The sequence below is a fragment of the Heptranchias perlo genome, chromosome 12, assembly GCF_035084215.1.
Source record: "Heptranchias perlo isolate sHepPer1 chromosome 12, sHepPer1.hap1, whole genome shotgun sequence".
Taxonomy (NCBI): Eukaryota; Metazoa; Chordata; class Chondrichthyes; order Hexanchiformes; family Hexanchidae; genus Heptranchias; species Heptranchias perlo.
The window spans coordinates 75,430,124-75,454,627 of record NC_090336.1 but is presented as its reverse complement, the minus strand read 5'-3'; the positions used below and the strand labels follow the sequence as shown (position 1 = coordinate 75,454,627).

General features: G+C 52.6%; 1 protein-coding gene across 1 annotated transcript in view; it reads right to left on the bottom strand.

Annotated features, from left to right (window-relative positions):
* Window positions 1–21,889, bottom strand: part of cimap1b (ciliary microtubule associated protein 1B) — a 57,567-nt gene extending 35,678 nt beyond the window's left edge. The window contains exons 1-2 of the mRNA XM_067994279.1: window positions 21,743–21,889; window positions 1,464–1,596 (exon numbers count right to left, since the gene is read on the bottom strand). Coding sequence (XP_067850380.1) covers window positions 1,464–1,572 — 109 coding nt within the window. The 5' untranslated portion in view covers window positions 1,573–1,596; window positions 21,743–21,889. The remainder of the gene's footprint in view (window positions 1–1,463; window positions 1,597–21,742) is intronic.
* Window positions 21,890–24,504: the final 2,615 nt, after the last annotated feature.

Here is a 24,504-nt window from a genome sequence, read left to right as displayed (position 1 = left end):
AGATGCCGTATAATGTGGATAAATGTGAAGTTATCCACTTTGGAAGGAAAAACAGAAGGCCGGGTATTATTTAAATAGTGATAGATTGGGAAATGTTGATGTACAAAGGGACCTGGGTGTCCTTGTACACCAGTCACTGAAAGCAAACATGCAGGTGCAGCAAGCAGTTAGGAAGGCGAATGGTATGTTGGCTTTCATTGCAAGAGGATTTGAGTGTAGGAGCAGGGATGTCTTACTGCAGTTATACAGGGCCTTGGTGAGACCACATCTGGAGTATTGTGTGCAGTTTTGGTCTCCTTATCTGAGGAAGGATGTCCTTGCCATAGAGGCGGAGCAATGAAGGTTCATTAGATTAATTCCTGGGATGAGAGGGTTGTCCTATGAGGAGAGGTTGAGTAGAATGGGCCGATACTCTGGAGTTTAGAAGAATGAGAGGTGATCTCATTGAAACATATAAGATTCTGAGGGGGCTCAACAGGGTAGATGCTGAGAGATTGTTTCCCATGGCTGGAGAGTCTAGAACTAGGGGGCATAGTCTCAGGATAAGGGGTCGGGCATTTAAGACTGAGATGAGGAGGAATTTCTTCACTCAGAGGGTGATGAATCTTTGGAATTCTCTACTCCAGAGGGCTGTGGATGCTCAGTCATTGAATATATTCAAGGCTGAGATCGATAGATTTTTGGACTCTAGGGGAATCAAGGGATACGGGGATCGGGCAGGAAAGTGGAGTTGAGGTCAAAGATCAGCCATGATCTGATTGAATGATGGAGCAGGCTCGAGGGGCCGAATGGCCTACTCCTGCTTCTATTTCTTATGTTCTTATAAATGGAAGTTCTTTCTTCTGTTTATAAAGTGTGAGCTGCTATTATTTCTCAGTTAGCTGGATGTCCGGGAGTGTGCTGTTCCTGTGACCACTCCCCAGACTGGTTAAACATGGAACACCATTTAGGAGGAGGTTTCTGACTTATTTCCACCCATAAAAAGCTTTTTTTCCCCATCATTTATCTTTCCATTTCTTCCCTCCTCTCCTTGTTTCCGCAGATGGCCCTGTGGGTGCTGGGAATCTTCACCCTGGGTGTGAGCCTTCAATAGTGACCCCAAACAGCAAGTGTTAATGCACCGGCAAACCCCAAACCTGCTCTCAACCAATGTCCTCACATCTGTAGCCGGGGTCACTGGGGAGAGAGCAGCACTGGGAAACCTGACAGCTTTAATCCCTCTCCCTACCTCACAGGCACTGAGTCTAATCGTAGCACCTTAACCTCAGCTGAGGCTACACCGTTAGAGGTTCCAATCTTTCCTGGTAGTCGCTGTCCTTTGGAAATAATCAGGACACGGTGCTGACTGTAGATATTGCGGTGTGTGGGGCCCCTGCTTCAGACTGCAGCATCCCTCCTCCCCTGAGCCTGTGGCCGTCACCAAACGGGGAGCTTGTGACCATTCAGACTGGTCCAGTGCCTACCTGTCGATCCTGGGAGTCCGTACTTGGGCCCTGGGCTGCTGTAATAGGCCGCGATTGGTGCTCGCGGCTTGTGAGGCCTCCAGGTTCCCACCCACATCTCGGAGCTCATCGCTGCAGCTTAAAGTGACAGGACCTTCGGGGAGAGGGGAAACAGCTCATCACTAAATCAGCAAAGACACACTTTTCAAACATGCCGCGGAAAAATACCGGAGGAACATTGACGGACTGCGGCCTGTTTATTTCGCCAATCACTTTAAATCTATGTCCTCTGGTTCTTGACCCTTCCGCCAATGGGAACAGTCTCTCTCTATCTACTCTGTCTGGACCCTTCGTGATTTTGAATACCTCGATCAAATCTCCTCGCAACCGTCTCTGTTCCAAGGAGAACAACCCCAGCTTCTCCAGTCTATCCACGTAACTAAAGCCCCTCATCCCTGGAACCATTCTAGTAAATCTCTTCTGCACCCTCTCTAAGGTCTTCACATCTTTCCTAAAGTGCGGTGCCCAGAACTGGACACAATACTCCAGTTGTGGCCGAACCAGTGTTTTATAAAGGTTCATCATGACTTCCATACTTTTGTACTCTATGCCTCTATTTATAAAGCCCAGGATCCCGTATGCTTTTTTAACCACTTTCTCAACCTGCCCTGCCATCTTCAACGATTTGTAGACATATATCCCCAGATCTCTCTGTTCCTGCACCCCTTTTAGAATTGTGCCCTTTAGTTTATTTTGCCTCTCTTCGTTCTTCCTGCTGAAATGTATCACTTTGCATTTTTCCACGTTAAATTTTATCTGCCACGTGTCCGCCCATGCCACCAGCCTGTCTATATCCTCTTGAAGTCTATCACTATCCTCCTCACTGTTCACTACACTTCCAAGTTTTGTGTCATCTGCAAATTTGGAAATTGTGCCCTGTACACCCAAGTCCAAGTCATTAATATATATTAAGAAAAGCAGTGGTCCCAGCACCGACCCCTGGGGAACATCACTGTACACCTCCCTCCAGTCCGAAAAACAACCGTTCACCACTACTCTCTGTTTCCTGTCACTTAGCCAATTCTATATCCATGTTGCAACTGCCCCCTTTACTCCATGGGCCGCAATCTTGATGAAAAGCCTACCGTGCGGCACTTTATCAAACGCCTTTTGAAAGTCCATATTCACCACATCAACTGCATTGCCCTCGTCGACCCTCTCTGTTACCTCATCAAAAAACACTTATCAAGTTGGCTAAACATGATTTGCCTTTAACAAATCCGTGCTGGATTTCCTTAATCAATCCACACTCGTCCAAGTAACATAGCAACATAACAACTAGGAGCAGGAGTAGGCCATTCGGCCCCTCAATCCTGCTCCGCCATTCAACAAGCTCATGGCTGATCTTCTACCTCAACCCCATTTTCCTGCACCATCCCCATATCCCTCGATGCCTTTAATATCTAGAAACCTATCGATCTCTGTTTTAATGAATTTTGACTGTTAATTCTGTCCCGGATTATCGTTTCTGAAAGTTTCCCCACTATCAATGTTAAACGGACTGGCCTGTAGTTGATGGGTTTATCCTGACACCCTTTTTTGAACGAGCTTCCTCGGGCATGTCCTCAGTGATGTCAACAGTAATCACAATTTAAATAGTAACACTCACAAAAAATAATAAACACAAATAATGGCTGCAATTTTAAATAGAATCATAATTCTCTGGAACTATTTGATTTATGAAAGGATCGCGACAGTGAGTGAGGGACAGAGAGTGAGTGAGGGACAGAGAGTGAGTGAGGGACAGAGAGTGAGTGAGGGACAGAGAGTGAGTGAGGGACAGAGAGTGAGTGAGGGACAGAGAGTGAGTGAGGTACAGACAGTGAGTGAGGTGAGTGACGTACAGAGAGTGAGTGAGGGACAGACAGACAGTGAGGGACAGAGAGTGAGTGAGGGACAGACAGTGAGTGAGGTACAGAGAGTGAGTGAGGTGAGTGAGGGACAGAGAGTGAGTGAGGGACAGAGAGTGAGTGAGGGACAGAGAGTGAGTGAGGGACAGAGAGTGAGTGAGGTACAGACAGTGAGTGAGGTGAGTGAGGTACAGAGAGTGAGTGAGGTACAGACAGTGAGTGAGGTACAGAGAGTGAGTGAGGGACAGAGAGTGAGTGAGGGACAGAGAGTGAGTGAGGGCCAGACAGTGAGTGAGGTACAGAGAGTGAGTGAGGGACAGAGAGTGAGTGAGGTACAGAGAGTGAGTGAGGGACAGAGAGTGAGTGAGGGACAGAGAGTGAGTGAGGGACAGAGAGTGAGTGAGGGCCAGACAGTGAGTGAGGTACAGAGAGTGAGTGAGGGACAGAGAGTGAGTGAGGGACAGAGAGTGAGTGAGGGACAGAGAGTGAGTGAGGGCCAGACAGTGAGTGAGGTACAGAGAGTGAGTGAGGTACAGAGAGTGAGTGAGGTACAGAGAGTGAGTGAGGTACAGAGAGTGAGTGAGGGACAGAGAGTGAGTGAGGGACAGAGAGTGAGTGAGGGACAGAGAGTGAGTGAGGGACAGAGAGTGAGTGAGGGACAGAGAGTGAGTGAGGGACAGAGAGTGAGTGAGGGACAGAGAGTGAGTGAGGGACAGAGAGTGAGTGAGGGACAGACAGTGAGTGAGGGACAGAGAGTGAGTGAGGGACAGAGAGTGAGTGAGGGACAGAGAGTGAGTGAGGGACAGACAGTGAGTGAGGGACAGACAGTGAGTGAGGTGAGTGAGGGACAGAGAGTGAGTGAGGGACAGAGAGTGAGTGAGGGACAGACAGTGAGTGAGGGACAGACAGTGAGTGAGGTGAGTGAGGGACAAAGAGTGAGTGAGGGACAGAGAGTGAGTGAGGGACAGAGAGTGAGTGAGGGACAGAGAGTGAGTGAGGGACAGAGAGTGAGTGAGGGACAGAGAGTGAGTGAGGGACAGACAGTGAGTGAGGGACAGACAGTGAGTGAGGTGAGTGAGGGACAGAGAGTGAGTGAGGGACAGACAGTGAGTGAGGGACAGAGAGTGAGTGAGGGACAGAGAGTGAGTGAGGGACAGAGAGTGAGTGAGGGACAGACCGTGAGTGAGGTGAGTGAGGTACAGACAGTGAGTGAGGGACAGACAGTGAGTGAGGTACAGAGAGTGAGTGAGGTACAGAGAGTGAGTGAGGGACAGATAGTGAGTGAGGGACAGACAGACAGTGAGTGAGTGAGAGACAGACAGTGTGTGAGTGAGGGACAGACAGACAGTGAGTGAGGGACTGGCAGTGAGTGAGGGACTGGCAGTGAGTGAGGGACAGACAGACACACAGTGAGGGACAGACAGACAGTGAGTGAGGGACAGACAGTGAGTGAGGGACAGACAGACACACAGTGAGTGAGGGACAGACAGTGAGTGAGGGACAGACAGTGAGTGAGGGACAGACAGACAGTGAGTGAGGGACAGACAGACAGTGAGTGAGGGCCAGACAGTTAGTGAGGGCCAGACAGTGAGTGAGGGACAGACAGTGAATGAGGGACAGACAGTGAGTGAGGGACAGACAGACAGTGAGTGAGGGACAGACAGACAGTGAGTGAGAGAGATACAGACAGACAGTCAGTGAGAGAGATACAGACAGACAGTGATTGAGGGACAGACAGTGAGTGAGGGACAGACAGTGAGTGAGGGACAGACAGTGAGTGAGGGACAGACAGTGAGTGAGGGACAGACAGTGAGTGAGGGACAGACAGTGAATGAGGGACAGACAGTGAATGAGGGACAGACAGTGAGTGAGGGACAGACAGTGAGTGAGGGACAGACAGACAGTGAATGAGGGACAGACAGTGAATGAGGGACAGACAGTGAGTGAGGGACAGATAGTGAGTGAGTGAGTGAGGGACAGACAGACAGTCAGTGAGAGAGATATAGACAGACAGTGAGGGGCAGAGACAGTGAGGGACAGACAGACAGTGAGGGGCAGAGACAGTGAGGGACAGACACAGTGAGTGAGGGACAGACAGACAGTGAGTGAGGGACTGACAGTGAGTGAGAGACTGACAGTGAGTGAGGGACAGACAGTGAGTGAGAGAGATACAGACAGACAGTGAGTGAGGTTCAGACAGACAGTGAGTGAGGTTCAGACAGTGAGTGAGGGACAGACAGTGAGTGAGGGACAGACAGTGAGTGAGGTTCAGACAGTGAGTGAGGTTCAGACAGTGAGTGAGGGACAGACAGTGAGTGAGGTTCAGACAGTGAGTGAGGTTCAGACAGTGAGTGAGGTTCAGACAGTGAGTGAGGTTCAGACAGTGAGTGAGGGACAGACAGTGAGTGAGGTTCAGACAGTGAGTGAGGTTCAGACAGTGAGTGAGGTTCAGACAGTGAGTGAGGGACAGACAGTGAGTGAGGGACAGACAGTGAGTGAGGGACAGACAGTGAGTGTGGTTCAGACAGTGAGTGTGGTTCAGACAGTGAGTGTGGTTCAGACAGTGAGTGAGGGACAGACAGTGAGTGAGGGACAGACAGTGAGTGAGGGACAGACAGTGAGTGAGGGACAGACAGTGAGTGAGGGACAGACAGTGAGTGAGAGAGATACAGACAGACAGTGAGTGAGGTTGAGACAGTGAGGGACAGACAGTGAGTGAGGGACAGACAGACAGTGATTGAGGGACAGACAGTGAGTGAGGTTCAGACAGTGAGTGAGGTTCAGACAGTGAGTGAGGGACAGACAGACAGTGAGTGAGGGACAGACAGACAGTGAGTGAGGGACAGACAGACAGTGAGTGAGGGACAGACAGACAGTGAGTGAGGGACAGACAGACAGTGAGTGAGGGACAGACAGTGAGTGAGGGACAGACAGACAGTGAATGAGGGACAGACAGTGAATGAGGGACAGACAGTGAGTGAGGGACAGACAGACAGTGATTGAGGGACAGACAGTCAGTGAGAGAGATACAGACAGACAGTCAGTGAGAGAGATACAGACAGTGAGTGAGGTTCAGACAGTGAGTGAGGGACAGATAGTGAGTGAGGGACAGACAGACAGTCAGTGAGAGAGATATAGACAGACAGTGAGTGAGGTTCAGACAGTGAGTGAGGTTGAGACAGTGAGTGAGGTTCAGACAGTGAGTGAGGGACAGACAGACAGTGAGTGAGGTTCAGACAGACAGACAGTGAGTGAGGGACTGACAGACAGTGAGTGAGGGACAGACAGACAGTGAGTGAGGGACAGACAGACAGTGAGTGAGGTACAGACAGTGAGTGAGGGACAGATAGTGAGTGAGGGACAGACAGTGAGTGAGTGAGGGACAGACAGACAGTGAGTGAGTGAGGGACAGACAGTGAGTGACAGACAGACAGTGAGGTACAGACAGACAGTGAGTGAGGTACAGACAGACAGTGAGTGAGGGACAGACAGACAGTGAGGTGCAGACAGTGAGTGAGGGACAGACAGACAGTGAGGTGCAGACAGTGAGTGAGGGACAGATAGTGAGTGAGGGACAGACAGACAGTGAGGTACAGACAGACAGTGAGTGAGGTACAAAGAGTGAGTGAGGTACAGACAGTGAGTGAGGGACAGATAGTGAGTGAGGGACAGATAGTGAGTGAGGGACAGACAGTGAGTGAGTGAGAGACAGACAGTGTGTGAGTGAGGGACAGACAGACAGTGAGTGAGGGACTGGCAGTGAGTGAGGGACAGACAGTGAGTGAGGGACAGACAGACAGTGAGGGACAGACAGACAGACAGTGAGGGACAGACAGACAGTGAGGGACAGACAGACAGTGAGTGAGGGACAGACAGTGATTGAGGGACAGACAGTGAGTGAGGGACAGACAGTGAATGAGGGACAGACAGTGAATGAGGGACAGACAGTGAGTGAGGGTGAGACAGTGAGTGAGGGTGAGACAGTGAGTGAGGGTGAGACAGTGAGTGAGGGACAGACAGACAGTGAGGGACAGACAGACAGACAGTGAGGGACAGACAGACAGTGAGGGACAGACAGACAGTGAGTGAGGGACAGACAGTGAGTGAGGGACAGACAGTGAATGAGGGACAGACAGTGAATGAGGGACAGACAGTGAGTGAGGGTGAGACAGTGAGTGAGGGACAGACAGACAGTGAATGAGGGACAGACAGTGAATGAGGGACAGACAGTGAATGAGGGACAGACAGTGAGTGAGGGATAGATAGTGAGTGAGTGAGTGAGGGACAGACAGACAGTCAGTGAGAGAGATATAGACAGACAGTGAGGGGCAGAGACAGTGAGGGGCAGAGACAGTGAGGGACAGACAGACAGTGAGGGGCAGAGACAGTGAGGGACAGACACAGTGAGTGAGGGACAGACAGACAGTGAGTGAGGGACTGACAGTGAGTGAGAGACTGACAGTGAGTGAGGGACAGACAGTGAGTGAGAGAGATACAGACAGACAGTGAGTGAGGTTCAGACAGACAGTGAGTGAGGTTCAGACAGTGAGTGAGGGACAGACAGTGAGTGAGGGACAGACAGTGAGTGAGGTTCAGACAGTGAGTGAGGGACAGACAGTGAGTGAGGTTCAGACAGTGAGTGAGGTTCAGACAGTGAGTGAGGGACAGACAGTGAGTGAGGGACAGACAGTGAGTGAGGTTCAGACAGTGAGTGAGGTTCAGACAGTGAGTGAGGTTCAGACAGTGAGTGAGGGACAGACAGTGAGTGAGGGACAGACAGTGAGTGAGGGACAGACAGTGAGTGAGGGACAGACAGTGAGTGTGGTTCAGACAGTGAGTGAGGGACAGACAGTGAGTGAGGGACAGACAGTGAGTGAGGGACAGACAGTGAGTGAGGGACAGACAGTGAGTGAGAGAGATACAGACAGACAGTGAGTGAGGTTCAGACAGTGAGGGACAGACAGTGAGTGAGGGACAGACAGACAGTGATTGAGGGACAGACAGTGAGTGAGGTTCAGACAGTGAGTGAGGTTCAGACAGTGAGTGAGGGACAGACAGACAGTGAGTGAGGGACAGACAGACAGTGAGTGAGGGACAGACAGACAGTGAGTGAGGGACAGACAGACAGTGAGTGAGGGACAGACAGACAGTGAGTGAGGGACAGACAGTGAGTGAGGAACAGACAGACAGTGAATGAGGGACAGACAGTGAATGAGGGACAGACAGTGAGTGAGGGACAGACAGACAGTGATTGAGGGACAGACAGTCAGTGAGAGAGATACAGACAGACAGTCAGTGAGAGAGATACAGACAGACAGTCAGTGAGAGAGATACAGACAGTGAGTGAGGTTCAGACAGTGAGTGAGGGACAGATAGTGAGTGAGGGACAGACAGACAGTCAGTGAGAGAGATATAGACAGACAGTGAGTGAGGTTGAGACAGTGAGTGAGGTTGAGACAGTGAGTGAGGTTCAGACAGTGAGTGAGGGACAGACAGACAGTGAGTGAGGTTCAGACAGACAGACAGTGAGTGAGGGACTGACAGACAGTGAGTGAGGGACTGACAGACAGTGAGTGAGGGACAGACAGACAGTGAGTGAGGGACAGACAGACAGTGAGTGAGGTACAGACAGTGAGTGAGGGACAGATAGTGAGTGAGGGACAGACAGTGAGTGAGTGAGGGACAGACAGACAGTGAGTGAGTGAGGGACAGACAGTGAGTGACAGACAGACAGTGAGGTACAGACAGACAGTGAGTGAGGGACAGACAGACAGTGAGGTGCAGACAGTGAGTGAGGGACAGACAGACAGTGAGGTGCAGACAGTGAGTGAGGTGCAGACAGTGAGTGAGGGACAGATAGTGAGTGAGGGACAGACAGACAGTGAGGTACAGACAGACAGTGAGTGAGGTACAGAGAGTGAGTGAGGTACAGACAGTGAGTGAGGGACAGATAGTGAGTGAGGGACAGACAGTGAGTGAGTGAGAGACAGACAGTGTGTGAGTGAGGGACAGACAGACAGACAGTGAGTGAGGGACTGGCAGTGAGTGAGGGACAGACAGACAGTGAGTGAGGGACAGACAGTGAGTGAGGGACAGACAGACAGTGAGGGACAGACAGACAGACAGTGAGTGACAGACAGACAGTGAGTGAGGGACAGACAGTGAGTGAGGGACAGACAGACAGTGAGGGACAGACAGACTGTGAGTGAGGGACAGACTGTGACTGAGGTTCAAACAGACAGACAGTGAGTGAGGTTCAGACAGACAGTGAGTGAGGTTCAGACGGACAGTGTGAGGGGCAGACAGAGAGTGAGTGAGGGCCAGACAGACAGACAGTGAGTGAGGTTCAGACAGACAGACAGTGAGGGAGAGACAGACAGTGTGAGGGACAGACAGTGAGTGAGGGACAGACAGTGAGTGAGGTTCAGACAGACAGTGAGTGAGGGACAGACAGACAGTGAGTGAGGGACAGACAGACAGTGAGTGAGGGACAGACAGACAGTGAGTGAGGGACTGGCAGTGAGTGAGGGACAGACAGACAGAGAGTGAGGGACAGACAGACAGTGAGTGAGGGACAGACAGACAGTGAGGGACAGACAGACAGTGAGGGACAGACAGACAGTGAGTGAGGGACAGACAGTGAGTGAGGGACAGACAGACAGTGAGGGACAGACAGACTGTGAGTGAGGGACAGACTGTGACTGAGGTTCAAACAGACAGACAGTGAGTGAGGTTCAGACAGACAGTGAGTGAGGTTCAGACGGACAGTGTGAGGGGCAGACAGAGAGTGAGTGAGGGCCAGACAGACAGACAGTGAGTGAGGTTCAGACAGACAGACAGTGAGGGACAGACAGACAGTGTGAGGGACAGACAGTGAGTGAGGGACAGACAGTGAGTGAGGTTCAGACAGACAGTGAGTGAGGGACAGACAGACAGTGAGTGAGGGACAGACAGACAGTGAGTGAGGGACAGACAGACAGTGAGTGAGGGACAGACAGACAGTGAGTGAGGGCCAGACAGACAGACAGTGAGTGAGGGACTGGCAATGAGTGAGGGACAGACAGACAGACAGTGAGGGACAGACAGACAGTGAGTGAGGGACAGACAGACAGTGAGTGAGGGACAGACAGTGATTGAGGGACAGACAGTGAGTGAGTGAGGTTCAGACAGTGAGTGAGGTTCATACAGTGAGTGAGGGACAGACAGTGAATGAGGGACAGACAGACAGTGAGGGACAGACAGACAGTGAGGGACAGACAGATAGTGAGGGACAGACACAGTGAGTGAGGGACAGACAGACAGTGAGGGACAGACAGACAGTGAGGGACAGACAGTGAGTGAGGGACAGACAGTGAGTGAGGGACTGACAGTGAGTGAGGGACAGGCAGACAGTGAGTGAGGGACAGACAGACAGTGAGGGACAGACAGACAGTGAGGTACAGACAGTGAGTGAGGGACAGACAGACAGTGAGGGACAGACAGACAGTGAGGTACAGACAGTGAGTGAGGTTCAGACAGTGAGTGAGGGACAGACAGACAGTGAGTGAGGGACAGACAGTGAGTGAGGGACAGAGAGTGAGTGAGGGACAGAGAGTGAGTGAGGGACAGAGAGTGAGTGAGGGACAGAGAGTGAGTGAGGGACAGACAGTGAGTGAGGTGAGTGAGGGACAGAGAGTGAGTGAGGGACAGAGAGTGAGTGAGGGACAGAGAGTGAGTGAGGGACAGAGAGTGAGTGAGGGACAGAGAGTGAGTGAGGGACAGACAGTGAGTGAGGGACAGACCGTGAGTGAGGTGAGTGAGGTACAGACAGTGAGTGAGGGACAGACAGTGAGTGAGGTACAGAGAGTGAGTGAGGTACAGAGAGTGAGTGAGGGACAGATAGTGAGTGAGGGACAGACAGACAGTGAGTGAGTGAGAGACAGACAGTGTGTGAGTGAGGGACAGACAGACAGTGAGTGAGGGACTGGCAGTGAGTGAGGGACAGACAGACAGACAGTGAGGGACAGACAGACAGTGAGTGAGGGCCAGACAGTGAGTGACGGACAGACAGTGAGTGAGGGACAGACAGACGGTGAGTGAGGGACAGACAGACAGTGAGTGAGAGAGATACAGACAGACAGTCAGTGAGAGAGATACAGACAGACAGTGATTGAGGGACAGACAGTGAGTGAGGGACAGACAGTGAGTGAGGTTCAGACAGTGAGTGAGGGACAGACAGTGAGTGAGGGACAGACAGTGAGTGAGGGACAGACAGTGAGTGAGGGACAGACAGTGAGTGAGGGACAGACAGTGAATGAGGGACAGACAGTGAATGAGGGACAGACAGTGAGTGAGGGACAGACAGACAGTGAATGAGGGACAGACAGTGAATGAGGGACAGACAGTGAGTGAGGGACAGATAGTGAGTGAGTGAGGGACAGACAGACAGTCAGTGAGAGAGATATAGACAGACAGTGAGGGGCAGAGACAGTGAGGGACAGACAGACAGTGAGTGAGGGACAGACAGTGAGTGAGGGACAGACAGTGAGTGAGGGACAGACAGTGAGTGAGGGACAGACAGTGAATGAGGGACAGACAGTGAATGAGGGACAGACAGTGAGTGAGGGACAGACACAGTGAGTGAGGGACAGACAGACAGTGAGTGAGGGACTGACAGTGAGTGAGAGACTGACAGTGAGTGAGGGACAGACAGTGAGTGAGAGAGATACAGACAGACAGTGAGTGAGGTTCAGACAGACAGTGAGTGAGGTTCAGACAGTGAGTGAGGGACAGACAGTGAGTGAGGGACAGACAGTGAGTGAGGGACAGACAGTGAGTGAGGTTCAGACAGTCAGTGAGGGACAGACAGTGAGTGAGGTTCAGACAGTGAGTGAGGTTCAGACAGTGAGTGAGGTTCAGACAGTGAGTGAGGGACAGACAGTGAGTGAGGGACAGACAGTGAGTGAGGGACAGACAGTGAGTGAGGGACAGACAGTGAGTGAGGTTCAGACAGTGAGTGAGGTTCAGACAGTGAGTGAGGGACAGACAGTGAGTGAGGGACAGACAGTGAGTGAGGTTCAGACAGTGAGTGAGGGACAGACAGTGAGTGAGGTTCAGACAGTGAGTGAGGGACAGACAGTGAGTGAGGGACAGACAGTGAGTGAGGGACAGACAGTGAGTGAGGGACAGACAGTGAGTGAGGTTCAGACAGTGAGTGAGGGACAGACAGTGAGTGAGGGACAGACAGTGAGTGAGGGACAGACAGTGAGTGAGGGACAGACAGTGAGTGAGGGACAGACAGTGAGTGAGGTTCAGACAGTGAGTGAGGTTCAGACAGTGAGTGAGGTTCAGACAGTGAGTGAGGGACAAACAGTGAGTGAGGGACAGACAGTGAGTGAGGGACAGACAGTGAGTGTGGTTCAGACAGTGAGTGAGGGACAGACAGTGAGTGAGGGACAGACAGTGAGTGAGAGAGATACAGACAGACAGTGAGTGAGGTTCAGACAGTGAGGGACAGACAGTGAGTGAGGGACAGACAGACAGTGATTGAGGGACAGACAGTGATTGAGGGACAGACAGTGAGTGAGGTTCAGACAGTGAGTGAGGTTCAGACAGTGAGTGAGGGACAGACAGACAGTGAGTGAGGGACAGACAGACAGTGAGTGAGGGACAGACAGACAGTGAGTGAGGGACAGACAGACAGTGAGTGAGGGACAGACAGTGAATGAGGGACAGACAGACAGTGAATGAGGGACAGACAGTGAGTGATTGAGGGACAGACAGTCAGTGAGAGAGATACAGACAGACAGTCAGTGAGAGAGATACAGACAGACAGTCAGTGAGAGAGATACAGACAGACAGTCAGTGAGAGAGATACAGACAGTGAGTGAGGTTCAGACAGTGAGTGAGGGACAGATAGTGAGTGAGGGACAGACAGACAGTCAGTGAGAGAGATATAGACAGACAGTGAGTGAGGTTCAGACAGTGAGTGAGGTTGAGACAGTGAGTGAGGTTCAGACAGTGAGTGAGGGACAGACAGACAGTGAGTGAGGTTCAGACAGACAGACAGTGAGTGAGGGACTGACAGACAGTGAGTGAGGGACTGACAGACAGTGAGTGAGGGACAGACAGACAGTGAGTGAGGGACAGACAGACAGTGAGTGAGGTACAGACAGTGAGTGAGGGACAGATAGTGAGTGAGGGACAGACAGTGAGTGAGTGAGGGACAGACAGACAGTGAGTGAGTGAGGGACAGACAGTGAGTGACAGACAGACAGTGAGGTACAGACAGACAGTGAGTGAGGTACAGACAGACAGTGAGTGAGGGACAGACAGACAGTGAGGTGCAGACAGTGAGTGAGGGACAGACAGACAGTGAGGTGCAGACAGTGAGTGAGGGACAGATAGTGAGTGAGGGACAGACAGACAGTGAGGTACAGACAGACAGTGAGTGAGGTACAGAGAGTGAGTGAGGTACAGACAGTGAGTGAGGGACAGATAGTGAGTGAGGGACAGACAGTGAGTGAGTGAGAGACAGACAGTGTGTGAGTGAGGGACAGACAGACAGACAGTGAGTGAGGGACAGACAGACAGAGAGTGAGGGACAGACAGACAGTGAGTGAGGGACAGACAGTGAGTGAGGGACAGACAGACAGTGAGGGACAGACAGACAGACAGTGAGGGACAGACAGACAGTGAGTGAGGGACAGACAGTGAGTGAGGGACAGACAGTGAGTGAGGGACAGACAGTGAGTGAGGGACAGACAGACAGTGAGGGACAGACAGTGAGTGAGGGACAGACAGACAGTGAGTGAGAGAGATACAGACAGACAGTCAGTGAGAGAGATACAGACAGACAGTGATTGAGGGACAGACAGTGAGTGAGGGACAGACAGTGAGTGAGGTTCAGACAGTGAGTGAGGGACAGACAGTGAGTGAGGGACAGACAGTGAGTGAGGGACAGACAGTGAGTGAGGGACAGACAGTGAATGAGGGACAGACAGTGAATGAGGGACAGACAGTGAGTGAGGGACAGACAGACAGTGAATGAGGGACAGACAGTGAATGAGGGACAGACAGTGAGTGAGGGACAGATAGTGAGTGAGTGAGGGACAGACAGACAGTCAGTGAGAGAGATATAGACAGACAGTGAGGGGCAGAGACAGTGAGGGACAGACAGACAGTGAGTGAGGGACAGACAGTGAGTGAGGGACAGACAGTGAGTGAGGGACAGACAGTGAGTGAGGGACAGACAGTGAATGAGGGACAGACAGTGAATGAGGGACAGACAGTGAGTGAGGGACAGACACAGTGAGTGAGGGACAGACAGACAGTGAGTGAGGGACTGACAGTGAGTGAGAGACTGACAGTGAGTGAGGGACAGACAGTGAGTGAGAGAGATACAGACAGACAGTGAGTGAGGTTCAGACAGACAGTGAGTGAGGTTCAGACAGTGAGTGAGGGACAGACAGTGAGTGAGGGACAGACAGTGAGTGAGGGACAGACAGTGAGTGAGGTTCAGACAGTCAGTGAGGGACAGACAGTGAGTGAGGTTCAGACAGTGAGTGAGGTTCAGACAGTGAGTGAGGTTCAGACAGTGAGTGAGGGACAGACAGTGAGTGAGGGACAGACAGTGAGTGAGGGACAGACAGTGAGTGAGGGACAGACAGTGAGTGAGGTTCAGACAGTGAGTGAGGTTCAGACAGTGAGTGAGGGACAGACAGTGAGTGAGGGACAGACAGTGAGTGAGGTTCAGACAGTGAGTGAGGGACAGACAGTGAGTGAGGTTCAGACAGTGAGTGAGGGACAGACAGTGAGTGAGGGACAGACAGTGAGTGAGGGACAGACAGTGAGTGAGGGACAGACAGTGAGTGAGGTTCAGACAGTGAGTGAGGGACAGACAGTGAGTGAGGGACAGACAGTGAGTGAGGGACAGACAGTGAGTGAGGGACAGACAGTGAGTGAGGGACAGACAGTGAGTGAGGTTCAGACAGTGAGTGAGGTTCAGACAGTGAGTGAGGTTCAGACAGTGAGTGAGGGACAGACAGTGAGTGAGGGACAGACAGTGAGTGAGGGACAGACAGTGAGTGTGGTTCAGACAGTGAGTGAGGGACAGACAGTGAGTGAGGGACAGACAGTGAGTGAGAGAGATACAGACAGACAGTGAGTGAGGTTCAGACAGTGAGGGACAGACAGACAGTGAGTGAGGGACAGACAGACAGTGATTGAGGGACAGACAGTGAGTGAGGTTCAGACAGTGAGTGAGGTTCAGACAGTGAGTGAGGGACAGACAGACAGTGAGTGAGGGACAGACAGACAGTGAGTGAGGGACAGACAGACAGTGAGTGAGGGACAGACAGACAGTGAGTGAGGGACAGACAGTGAATGAGGGACAGACAGACAGTGAATGAGGGACAGACAGTGAGTGATTGAGGGACAGACAGTCAGTGAGAGAGATACAGACAGACAGTCAGTGAGAGAGATACAGACAGACAGTCAGTGAGAGAGATACAGACAGACAGTCAGTGAGAGAGATACAGACAGTGAGTGAGGTTCAGACAGTGAGTGAGGGACAGATAGTGAGTGAGGGACAGACAGACAGTCAGTGAGAGAGATATAGACAGACAGTGAGTGAGGTTCAGACAGTGAGTGAGGTTGAGACAGTGAGTGAGGTTCAGACAGTGAGTGAGGGACAGACAGACAGTGAGTGAGGTTCAGACAGTGAGGGACAGACAGTGAGTGAGGGACAGACAGACAGTGATTGAGGGACAGACAGTGATTGAGGGACAGACAGTGAGTGAGGTTCAGACAGTGAGTGAGGTTCAGACAGTGAGTGAGGGACAGACAGACAGTGAGTGAGGGACAGACAGACAGTGAGTGAGGGACAGACAGACAGTGAGTGAGGGACAGACAGACAGTGAGTGAGGGACAGACAGTGAATGAGGGACAGACAGACAGTGAATGAGGGACAGACAGTGAGTGATTGAGGGACAGACAGTCAGTGAGAGAGATACAGACAGACAGTCAGTGAGAGAGATACAGACAGACAGTCAGTGAGAGAGATACAGACAGACAGTCAGTGAGAGAGATACAGACAGTGAGTGAGGTTCAGACAGTGAGTGAGGGACAGATAGTGAGTGAGGGACAGACAGACAGTCAGTGAGAGAGATATAGACAGACAGTGAGTGAGGTTCAGACAGTGAGTGAGGTTGAGACAGTGAGTGAGGTTCAGACAGTGAGTGAGGGACAGACAGACAGTGAGTGAGGTTCAGACAGACAGACAGTGAGTGAGGGACTGACAGACAGTGAGTGAGGGACTGACAGACAGTGAGTGAGGGACAGACAGACAGTGAGTGAGGGACAGACAGACAGTGAGTGAGGTACAGACAGTGAGTGAGGGACAGATAGTGAGTGAGGGACAGACAGTGAGTGAGTGAGGGACAGACAGACAGTGAGTGAGTGAGGGACAGACAGTGAGTGACAGACAGACAGTGAGGTACAGACAGACAGTGAGTGAGGTACAGACAGACAGTGAGTGAGGGACAGACAGACAGTGAGGTGCAGACAGTGAGTGAGGGACAGACAGACAGTGAGGTGCAGACAGTGAGTGAGGGACAGATAGTGAGTGAGGGACAGACAGACAGTGAGGTACAGACAGACAGTGAGTGAGGTACAGAGAGTGAGTGAGGTACAGACAGTGAGTGAGGGACAGATAGTGAGTGAGGGACAGACAGTGAGTGAGTGAGAGACAGACAGTGTGTGAGTGAGGGACAGACAGACAGACAGTGAGTGAGGGACAGACAGACAGAGAGTGAGGGACAGACAGACAGTGAGTGAGGGACAGACAGTGAGTGAGGGACAGACAGACAGTGAGGGACAGACAGACAGACAGTGAGGGACAGACAGACAGTGAGTGAGGGACAGACAGTGAGTGAGGGACAGACAGTGAGTGAGGGACAGACAGTGAGTGAGGGACAGACAGACAGTGAGGGACAGACAGTGAGTGAGGGACAGACAGACAGTGAGTGAGAGAGATACAGACAGACAGTCAGTGAGAGAGATACAGACAGACAGTGATTGAGGGACAGACAGTGAGTGAGGGACAGACAGTGAGTGAGGTTCAGACAGTGAGTGAGGGACAGACAGTGAGTGAGGGACAGACAGTGAGTGAGGGACAGACAGTGAGTGAGGGACAGACAGTGAATGAGGGACAGACAGTGAATGAGGGACAGACAGTGAGTGAGGGACAGACAGACAGTGAATGAGGGACAGACAGTGAATGAGGGACAGACAGTGAGTGAGGGACAGATAGTGAGTGAGTGAGGGACAGACAGACAGTCAGTGAGAGAGATATAGACAGACAGTGAGGGGCAGAGACAGTGAGGGACAGACAGACAGTGAGTGAGGGACAGACAGTGAGTGAGGGACAGACAGTGAGTGAGGGACAGACAGTGAGTGAGGGACAGACAGTGAATGAGGGACAGACAGTGAATGAGGGACAGACAGTGAGTGAGGGACAGACACAGTGAGTGAGGGACAGACAGACAGTGAGTGAGGGACTGACAGTGAGTGAGAGACTGACAGTGAGTGAGGGACAGACAGTGAGTGAGAGAGATACAGACAGACAGTGAGTGAGGTTCAGACAGACAGTGAGTGAGGTTCAGACAGTGAGTGAGGGACAGACAGTGAGTGAGGGACAGACAGTGAGTGAGGGACAGACAGTGAGTGAGGTTCAGACAGTCAGTGAGGGACAGACAGTGAGTGAGGTTCAGACAGTGAGTGAGGTTCAGACAGTGAGTGAGGTTCAGACAGTGAGTGAGGGACAGACAGTGAGTGAGGGACAGACAGTGAGTGAGGGACAGACAGTGAGTGAGGGACAGACAGTGAGTGAGGTTCAGACAGTGAGTGAGGTTCAGACAGTGAGTGAGGGACAGACAGTGAGTGAGGGACAGACAGTGAGTGAGGTTCAGACAGTGAGTGAGGGACAGACAGTGAGTGAGGTTCAGACAGTGAGTGAGGGACAGACAGTGAGTGAGGGACAGACAGTGAGTGAGGGACAGACAGTGAGTGAGGGACAGACAGTGAGTGAGGTTCAGACAGTGAGTGAGGGACAGACAGTGAGTGAGGGACAGACAGTGAGTGAGGGACAGACAGTGAGTGAGGGACAGACAGTGAGTGAGGGACAGACAGTGAGTGAGGTTCAGACAGTGAGTGAGGTTCAGACAGTGAGTGAGGTTCAGACAGTGAGTGAGGGACAGACAGTGAGTGAGGGACAGACAGTGAGTGAGGGACAGACAGTGAGTGTGGTTCAGACAGTGAGTGAGGGACAGACAGTGAGTGAGGGACAGACAGTGAGTGAGAGAGATACAGACAGACAGTGAGTGAGGTTCAGACAGTGAGGGACAGACAGACAGTGAGTGAGGGACAGACAGACAGTGATTGAGGGACAGACAGTGAGTGAGGTTCAGACAGTGAGTGAGGTTCAGACAGTGAGTGAGGGACAGACAGACAGTGAGTGAGGGACAGACAGACAGTGAGTGAGGGACAGACAGACAGTGAGTGAGGGACAGACAGACAGTGAGTGAGGGACAGACAGTGAATGAGGGACAGACAGACAGTGAATGAGGGACAGACAGTGAGTGATTGAGGGACAGACAGTCAGTGAGAGAGATACAGACAGACAGTCAGTGAGAGAGATACAGACAGACAGTCAGTGAGAGAGATACAGACAGACAGTCAGTGAGAGAGATACAGACAGTGAGTGAGGTTCAGACAGTGAGTGAGGGACAGATAGTGAGTGAGGGACAGACAGACAGTCAGTGAGAGAGATATAGACAGACAGTGAGTGAGGTTCAGACAGTGAGTGAGGTTGAGACAGTGAGTGAGGTTCAGACAGTGAGTGAGGGACAGACAGACAGTGAGTGAGGTTCAGACAGACAGACAGTGAGTGAGGGACTGACAGACAGTGAGTGAGGGACTGACAGACAGTGAGTGAGGGACAGACAGACAGTGAGTGAGGGACAGACAGACAGTGAGTGAGGTACAGACAGTGAGTGAGGGACAGATAGTGAGTGAGGGACAGACAGTGAGTGAGTGAGGGACAGACAGACAGTGAGTGAGTGAGGGACAGACAGTGAGTGACAGACAGACAGTGAGGTACAGACAGACAGTGAGTGAGGTACAGACAGACAGTGAGTGAGGGACAGACAGACAGTGAGGTGCAGACAGTGAGTGAGGGACAGACAGACAGTGAGGTGCAGACAGTGAGTGAGGGACAGATAGTGAGTGAGGGACAGACAGACAGTGAGGTACAGACAGACAGTGAGTGAGGTACAGAGAGTGAGTGAGGTACAGACAGTGAGTGAGGGACAGATAGTGAGTGAGGGACAGACAGTGAGTGAGTGAGAGACAGACAGTGTGTGAGTGAGGGACAGACAGACAGACAGTGAGTGAGGGACTGGCAGTGAGTGAGGGACAGACAGACAGAGAGTGAGGGACAGACAGACAGTGAGTGAGGGACAGACAGTGAGTGAGGGACAGACAGACAGTGAGGGACAGACAGACAGACAGTGAGGGACAGACAGACAGTGAGTGAGGGACAGACAGTGAGTGAGGGACAGACAGTGAGTGAGGGACAGACAGTGAGTGAGGGACAGACAGACAGTGAGGGACAGACAGACTGTGAGTGAGGGACAGACTGTGACTGAGGTTCAAACAGACAGACAGTGAGTGAGGTTCAGACAGACAGTGAGTGAGGTTCAGACGGACAGTGTGAGGGGCAGACAGAGAGTGAGTGAGGGCCAGACAGACAGACAGTGAGTGAGGTTCAGACAGACAGACAGTGAGGGACAGACAGACAGTGTGAGGGACAGACAGTGAGTGAGGGACAGACAGTGAGTGAGGTTCAGACAGACAGTGAGTGAGGGACAGACAGACAGTGAGTGAGGGACAGACAGACAGTGAGTGAGGGACAGACAGACAGTGAGTGAGGGCCAGACAGACAGACAGTGAGTGAGGGACTGGCAGTGAGTGAGGGACAGACAGACAGACAGTGAGGGACAGACAGACAGACAGTGAGGGACAGACAGACAGTGAGTGAGGGACAGACAGACAGTGAGTGAGGGACAGACAGTGATTGAGGGACAGACAGTGAGTGAGAGAGATATCGACAGACAGTGAATGAGGATCAGACAGTGAGTGAGGGACAGACAGTGATTGAGGGACATACAGTGAGTGAGTGAGGTTCAGACAGTGAGTGAGGTTCATACAGTGAGTGAGGGACAGACAGTAAATGAGGGACAGACAGACAGTGAGGGACAGACAGACAGTGAGGGACAGACAGACAGTGAGGGACAGACAGATAGTGAGGGACAGACACAGTGAGTGAGGGACAGACAGAGAGTGAGGGACAGACAGACAGTGAGGGACAGACAGTGAGTGAGGGACAGACAGACAGTGAGTGAGGGACTGACAGTGAGTGAGGGACAGGCAGACAGTGAGTGAGGGACAGACAGACAGTGAGGGACAGACAGACAGTGAGGTACAGACAGTGAGTGATGGACAGACAGACAGTGAGTGAGGGACAGACGGACAGTGAGTGAGGGACAGACACAGTGAGTGAGGGACAGACACAGTGAGTGAGGGACAGACACAGTGAGTGAGGGACAGACGGACAGACAGACAGACAGTGAGTGAGGGACAGACGGACAGTGAGTGAGGGACAGACACAGTGAGTGAGGGACAGACAGACAGTGAGTGAGGGACAGACACAGTGAGTGAGGGACAGACAGACAGTGAGTGAGGGACAGACAGACAGTGAGTGAGGGACAGACAGACAGTGAGTGAGGGACAGACACAGTGAGTGAGGGACAGACAGACAGTGAGTGAGGGACAGACACAGTGAGTGAGGGACAGACAGACAGTGAGTGAGGGACAGACAGACAGTGAGTGAGGGACAGACGGACAGTGAGTGAGGGACAGACACAGTGAGTGAGGGACAGACAGACAGTGAGTGAGGGACAGACACAGTGAGTGAGGGACAGACAGACAGTGAGTGAGGGACAGACAGACAGTGAGTGAGGGACAGACACAGTGAGTGAGGGACAGACAGACAGTGAGTGAGGGCCAGACAGACAGTGAGTGAGGGACAGACAGACAGACAGTGAGTGAGGGACAGACGGACAGTGAGTGAGGGACAGACAGACAGACAGTGAGTGAGGGACAGACAGACAGTGAGTGAGGGACAGACAGACAGACAGTGAATGAGGGACAGACGGACAGACAGACAGACAGTGAGTGAGGGACAGACAGACAGTGAGTGAGGGACAGACAGACAGTGAGTGAGGGACAGACAGACAGACAGTGAATGAGGGACAGACGGACAGACAGACAGACAGTGAGTGAGGGACTGACCCGGTCTCCGGTCGGTTTCTCGGTCCCGGTTCGGGGTTTTTCTGTGAATCAGAGTCGGGCCGCCCGGAACTGCCCGTCTCCCGGGAGACCGACAACAGGCGGAGCAACAATCGGGGAATCCCTCTCACTCCTCATCCCTCTCACTCCTCATCCCTCTCACTCCGGGATCCTCCTCACTCACTCCGGGACCCGGGAATCCTCATTCACTTCGGGATCACTCTCACTCCCGGACTCCGGGATCCGGGCTCGGGGATTCCCCCTCACTCACTCCTCACTCCGGGATCCCCTTCGATCCGGGAGTCGGGGAATCCCCCTCACTCCAGGAATCCCCCTCACTCCAGGAAACCCCTCACTCCGGGAATCCCCCTCACTCCGGGAAACCCCTCACTCCGGGAATCCCCCTCACTCCGGGAATCCCCCTCACTCCGGGAATCCCCCTCACTCCAGGAAACCCCTCACTCCGGGAATCCCCCTCACTCCAGGAATCCGCCTCACTCCAGGAATCCGCCTCACTCCGGGAATCCCCCTCACTCCAGGAATCCCCCTCACTCCGGGAATCCCCCTCACTCCGGGAATCCCCCTCCCTCGGGGAATCCCCCTCACTCCTCGATCCCCCTCACTCCTCGATCCCCCTCACTCCGGGAATCCCTCTCACTCCTCGATCCCCCTCACTCCGGGAATCCCCCTCACTCCAGGAACTGGGAATCCGCAACAACTCCCGGACTCCGGGATCCCTCTCACTCCGGGATCCCCCTCACTCACGGACTCCGGGATCCGGGACTTGCGGAATCCCCCTGACTCCGGGATCCCCCTCACTCACTCCTCACTCCGGGAATCCCCCTCAGTCACTCCTCACTCCGGGAATCCCCTCACTCACTCCTCACTCTGGGAAAGCCCCTCACTCACTCCTCACTCCAGGATCCCCAGCCCTCGGGGGCGGCGTTACTCCGGATCAGCGAATCCGAGATTAAATGGAATTGATTCAGGGAAATCTGGAGCAAACCTGACCTGATATATCGGGAGTGAGTGACCCGATGTGTCTCCGATATATCGGGAGGGAGTGACCCGGTGTGTGTCCGATATATCGGGAGTGAGTGACCCGGTGTGTGTCCGATATATCGGGAGTGAGTGACCCGATGTGTCTCCGATATATCGGGAGTGAGTGACCCGATGTGTGTCCGATATATCGGGAGTGAGTGACCCGATGTGTGTCCGATATATCGGGAGTGAGTGACCCGGTGTGTCTCCGATATATCGGGAGTGAGTGACCCGATGTGTGTCCGATATATCGGGAGTGAGTGACCCGATGTGTCTCCGATATATCGGGAGTGAGTGACCCGGTGTGTCTCCGATATATCGGGAGTGAGTGACCCGATGTGTCTCCGATATATCGGGAGTGAGTGACCCGGTGTGTGTCCGATATATCGGGAGTGAGTGACCCGATGTGTCTCCGATATATCGGGAGGGAGTGACCCGGTGTGTCTCCGATATATCGGGAGTGAGTGACCCGGTGTGTGTCCGATATATCGGGAGTGAGTGACCCGATGTGTCTCCGATATATCGGGAGTGAGTGACCCGATGTGTCTCCGATATATCGGGAGGGAGTGACCCGGTGTGTCTCCGATATATCGGGAGTGAGTGACCCGATGTGTGTCCGATATATCGGGAGGGAGTGACCCGGTGTGTGTCCGATATATCGGGAGTGAGTGACCCGGTGTGTGTCCGATATATCGGGAGGGAGTGACCCGGTGTGTGTCCGATATATCGGGAGGGAGTGACCCGGTGTGTGTCCGATATATCGGGAGGGAGTGACCCGGTGTGTCTCCGATATATCGGGAGTGAGTGACCCGGTGTGTGTCCGATATATCGGGAGGGAGTGACCCGATGTGTGTCCGATATATCGGGAGTGAGTGACCCGATGTGTGTCCGATATATCGGGAGTGAGTGACCCGATGTGTCTCCGATATATCGGGAGTGAGTGACCCGGTGTGTCTCCGATATATCGGGAGTGAGTGACCCGAAGTGTCTCCGATATATCGGGAGGGAGTGACCCGATTTGTCTCCGATATATCGGGAGTGAGTGACCCGATGTGTCTCCGATATATCGGGAGTGAGTGACCCGATGTGTGTCCGATATATCGGGAGTGAGTGACCCGATGTGTGTCCGATATATCGGGAGTGAGTGACCCGATGTGTCTCCGATATATCGGGAGTGAGTGACCCAATGAGTGTCCGATATATCGGGAGTGAGTGACCCGGTGTGTCTCCGATATATCGGGAGTGAGTGACCCGGTGAGTCTCCGATATATCGGGAGTGAGTGACCCGGTGTGTGTCTCTGATATATCGGGAGTGAGTGACCCGGTGTGTGTCCGATATATTGGGAGTGAGTGACCCGATGTGTCCGATATATCGGGAGTGAGTGACCCGATGTGTGTCCGATATATCGGGAGGGAGTGACCCGGTGTGTGTCCGATATATCGGGAGTGAGTGACCCGATGTGTGTCCGATATATCGGGAGTGAGTGACCCGATGTGTGTCCGATATATCGGGAGTGAGTGACCCGATGTGTGTCCGATATATCGGGAGTGAGTGACCCGGTGTGTGTCCGATATATCGGGAGTGAGTGACCCGATGTGTCTCCGATATATCGGGAGTGAGTGACCCGATGTGTGTCCGATATATCGGGAGTGAGTGACCCGATGTGTGTCCGATATATCGGGAGTGAGTGACCCAATGAGTGTCCGATATATCGGGAGTGAGT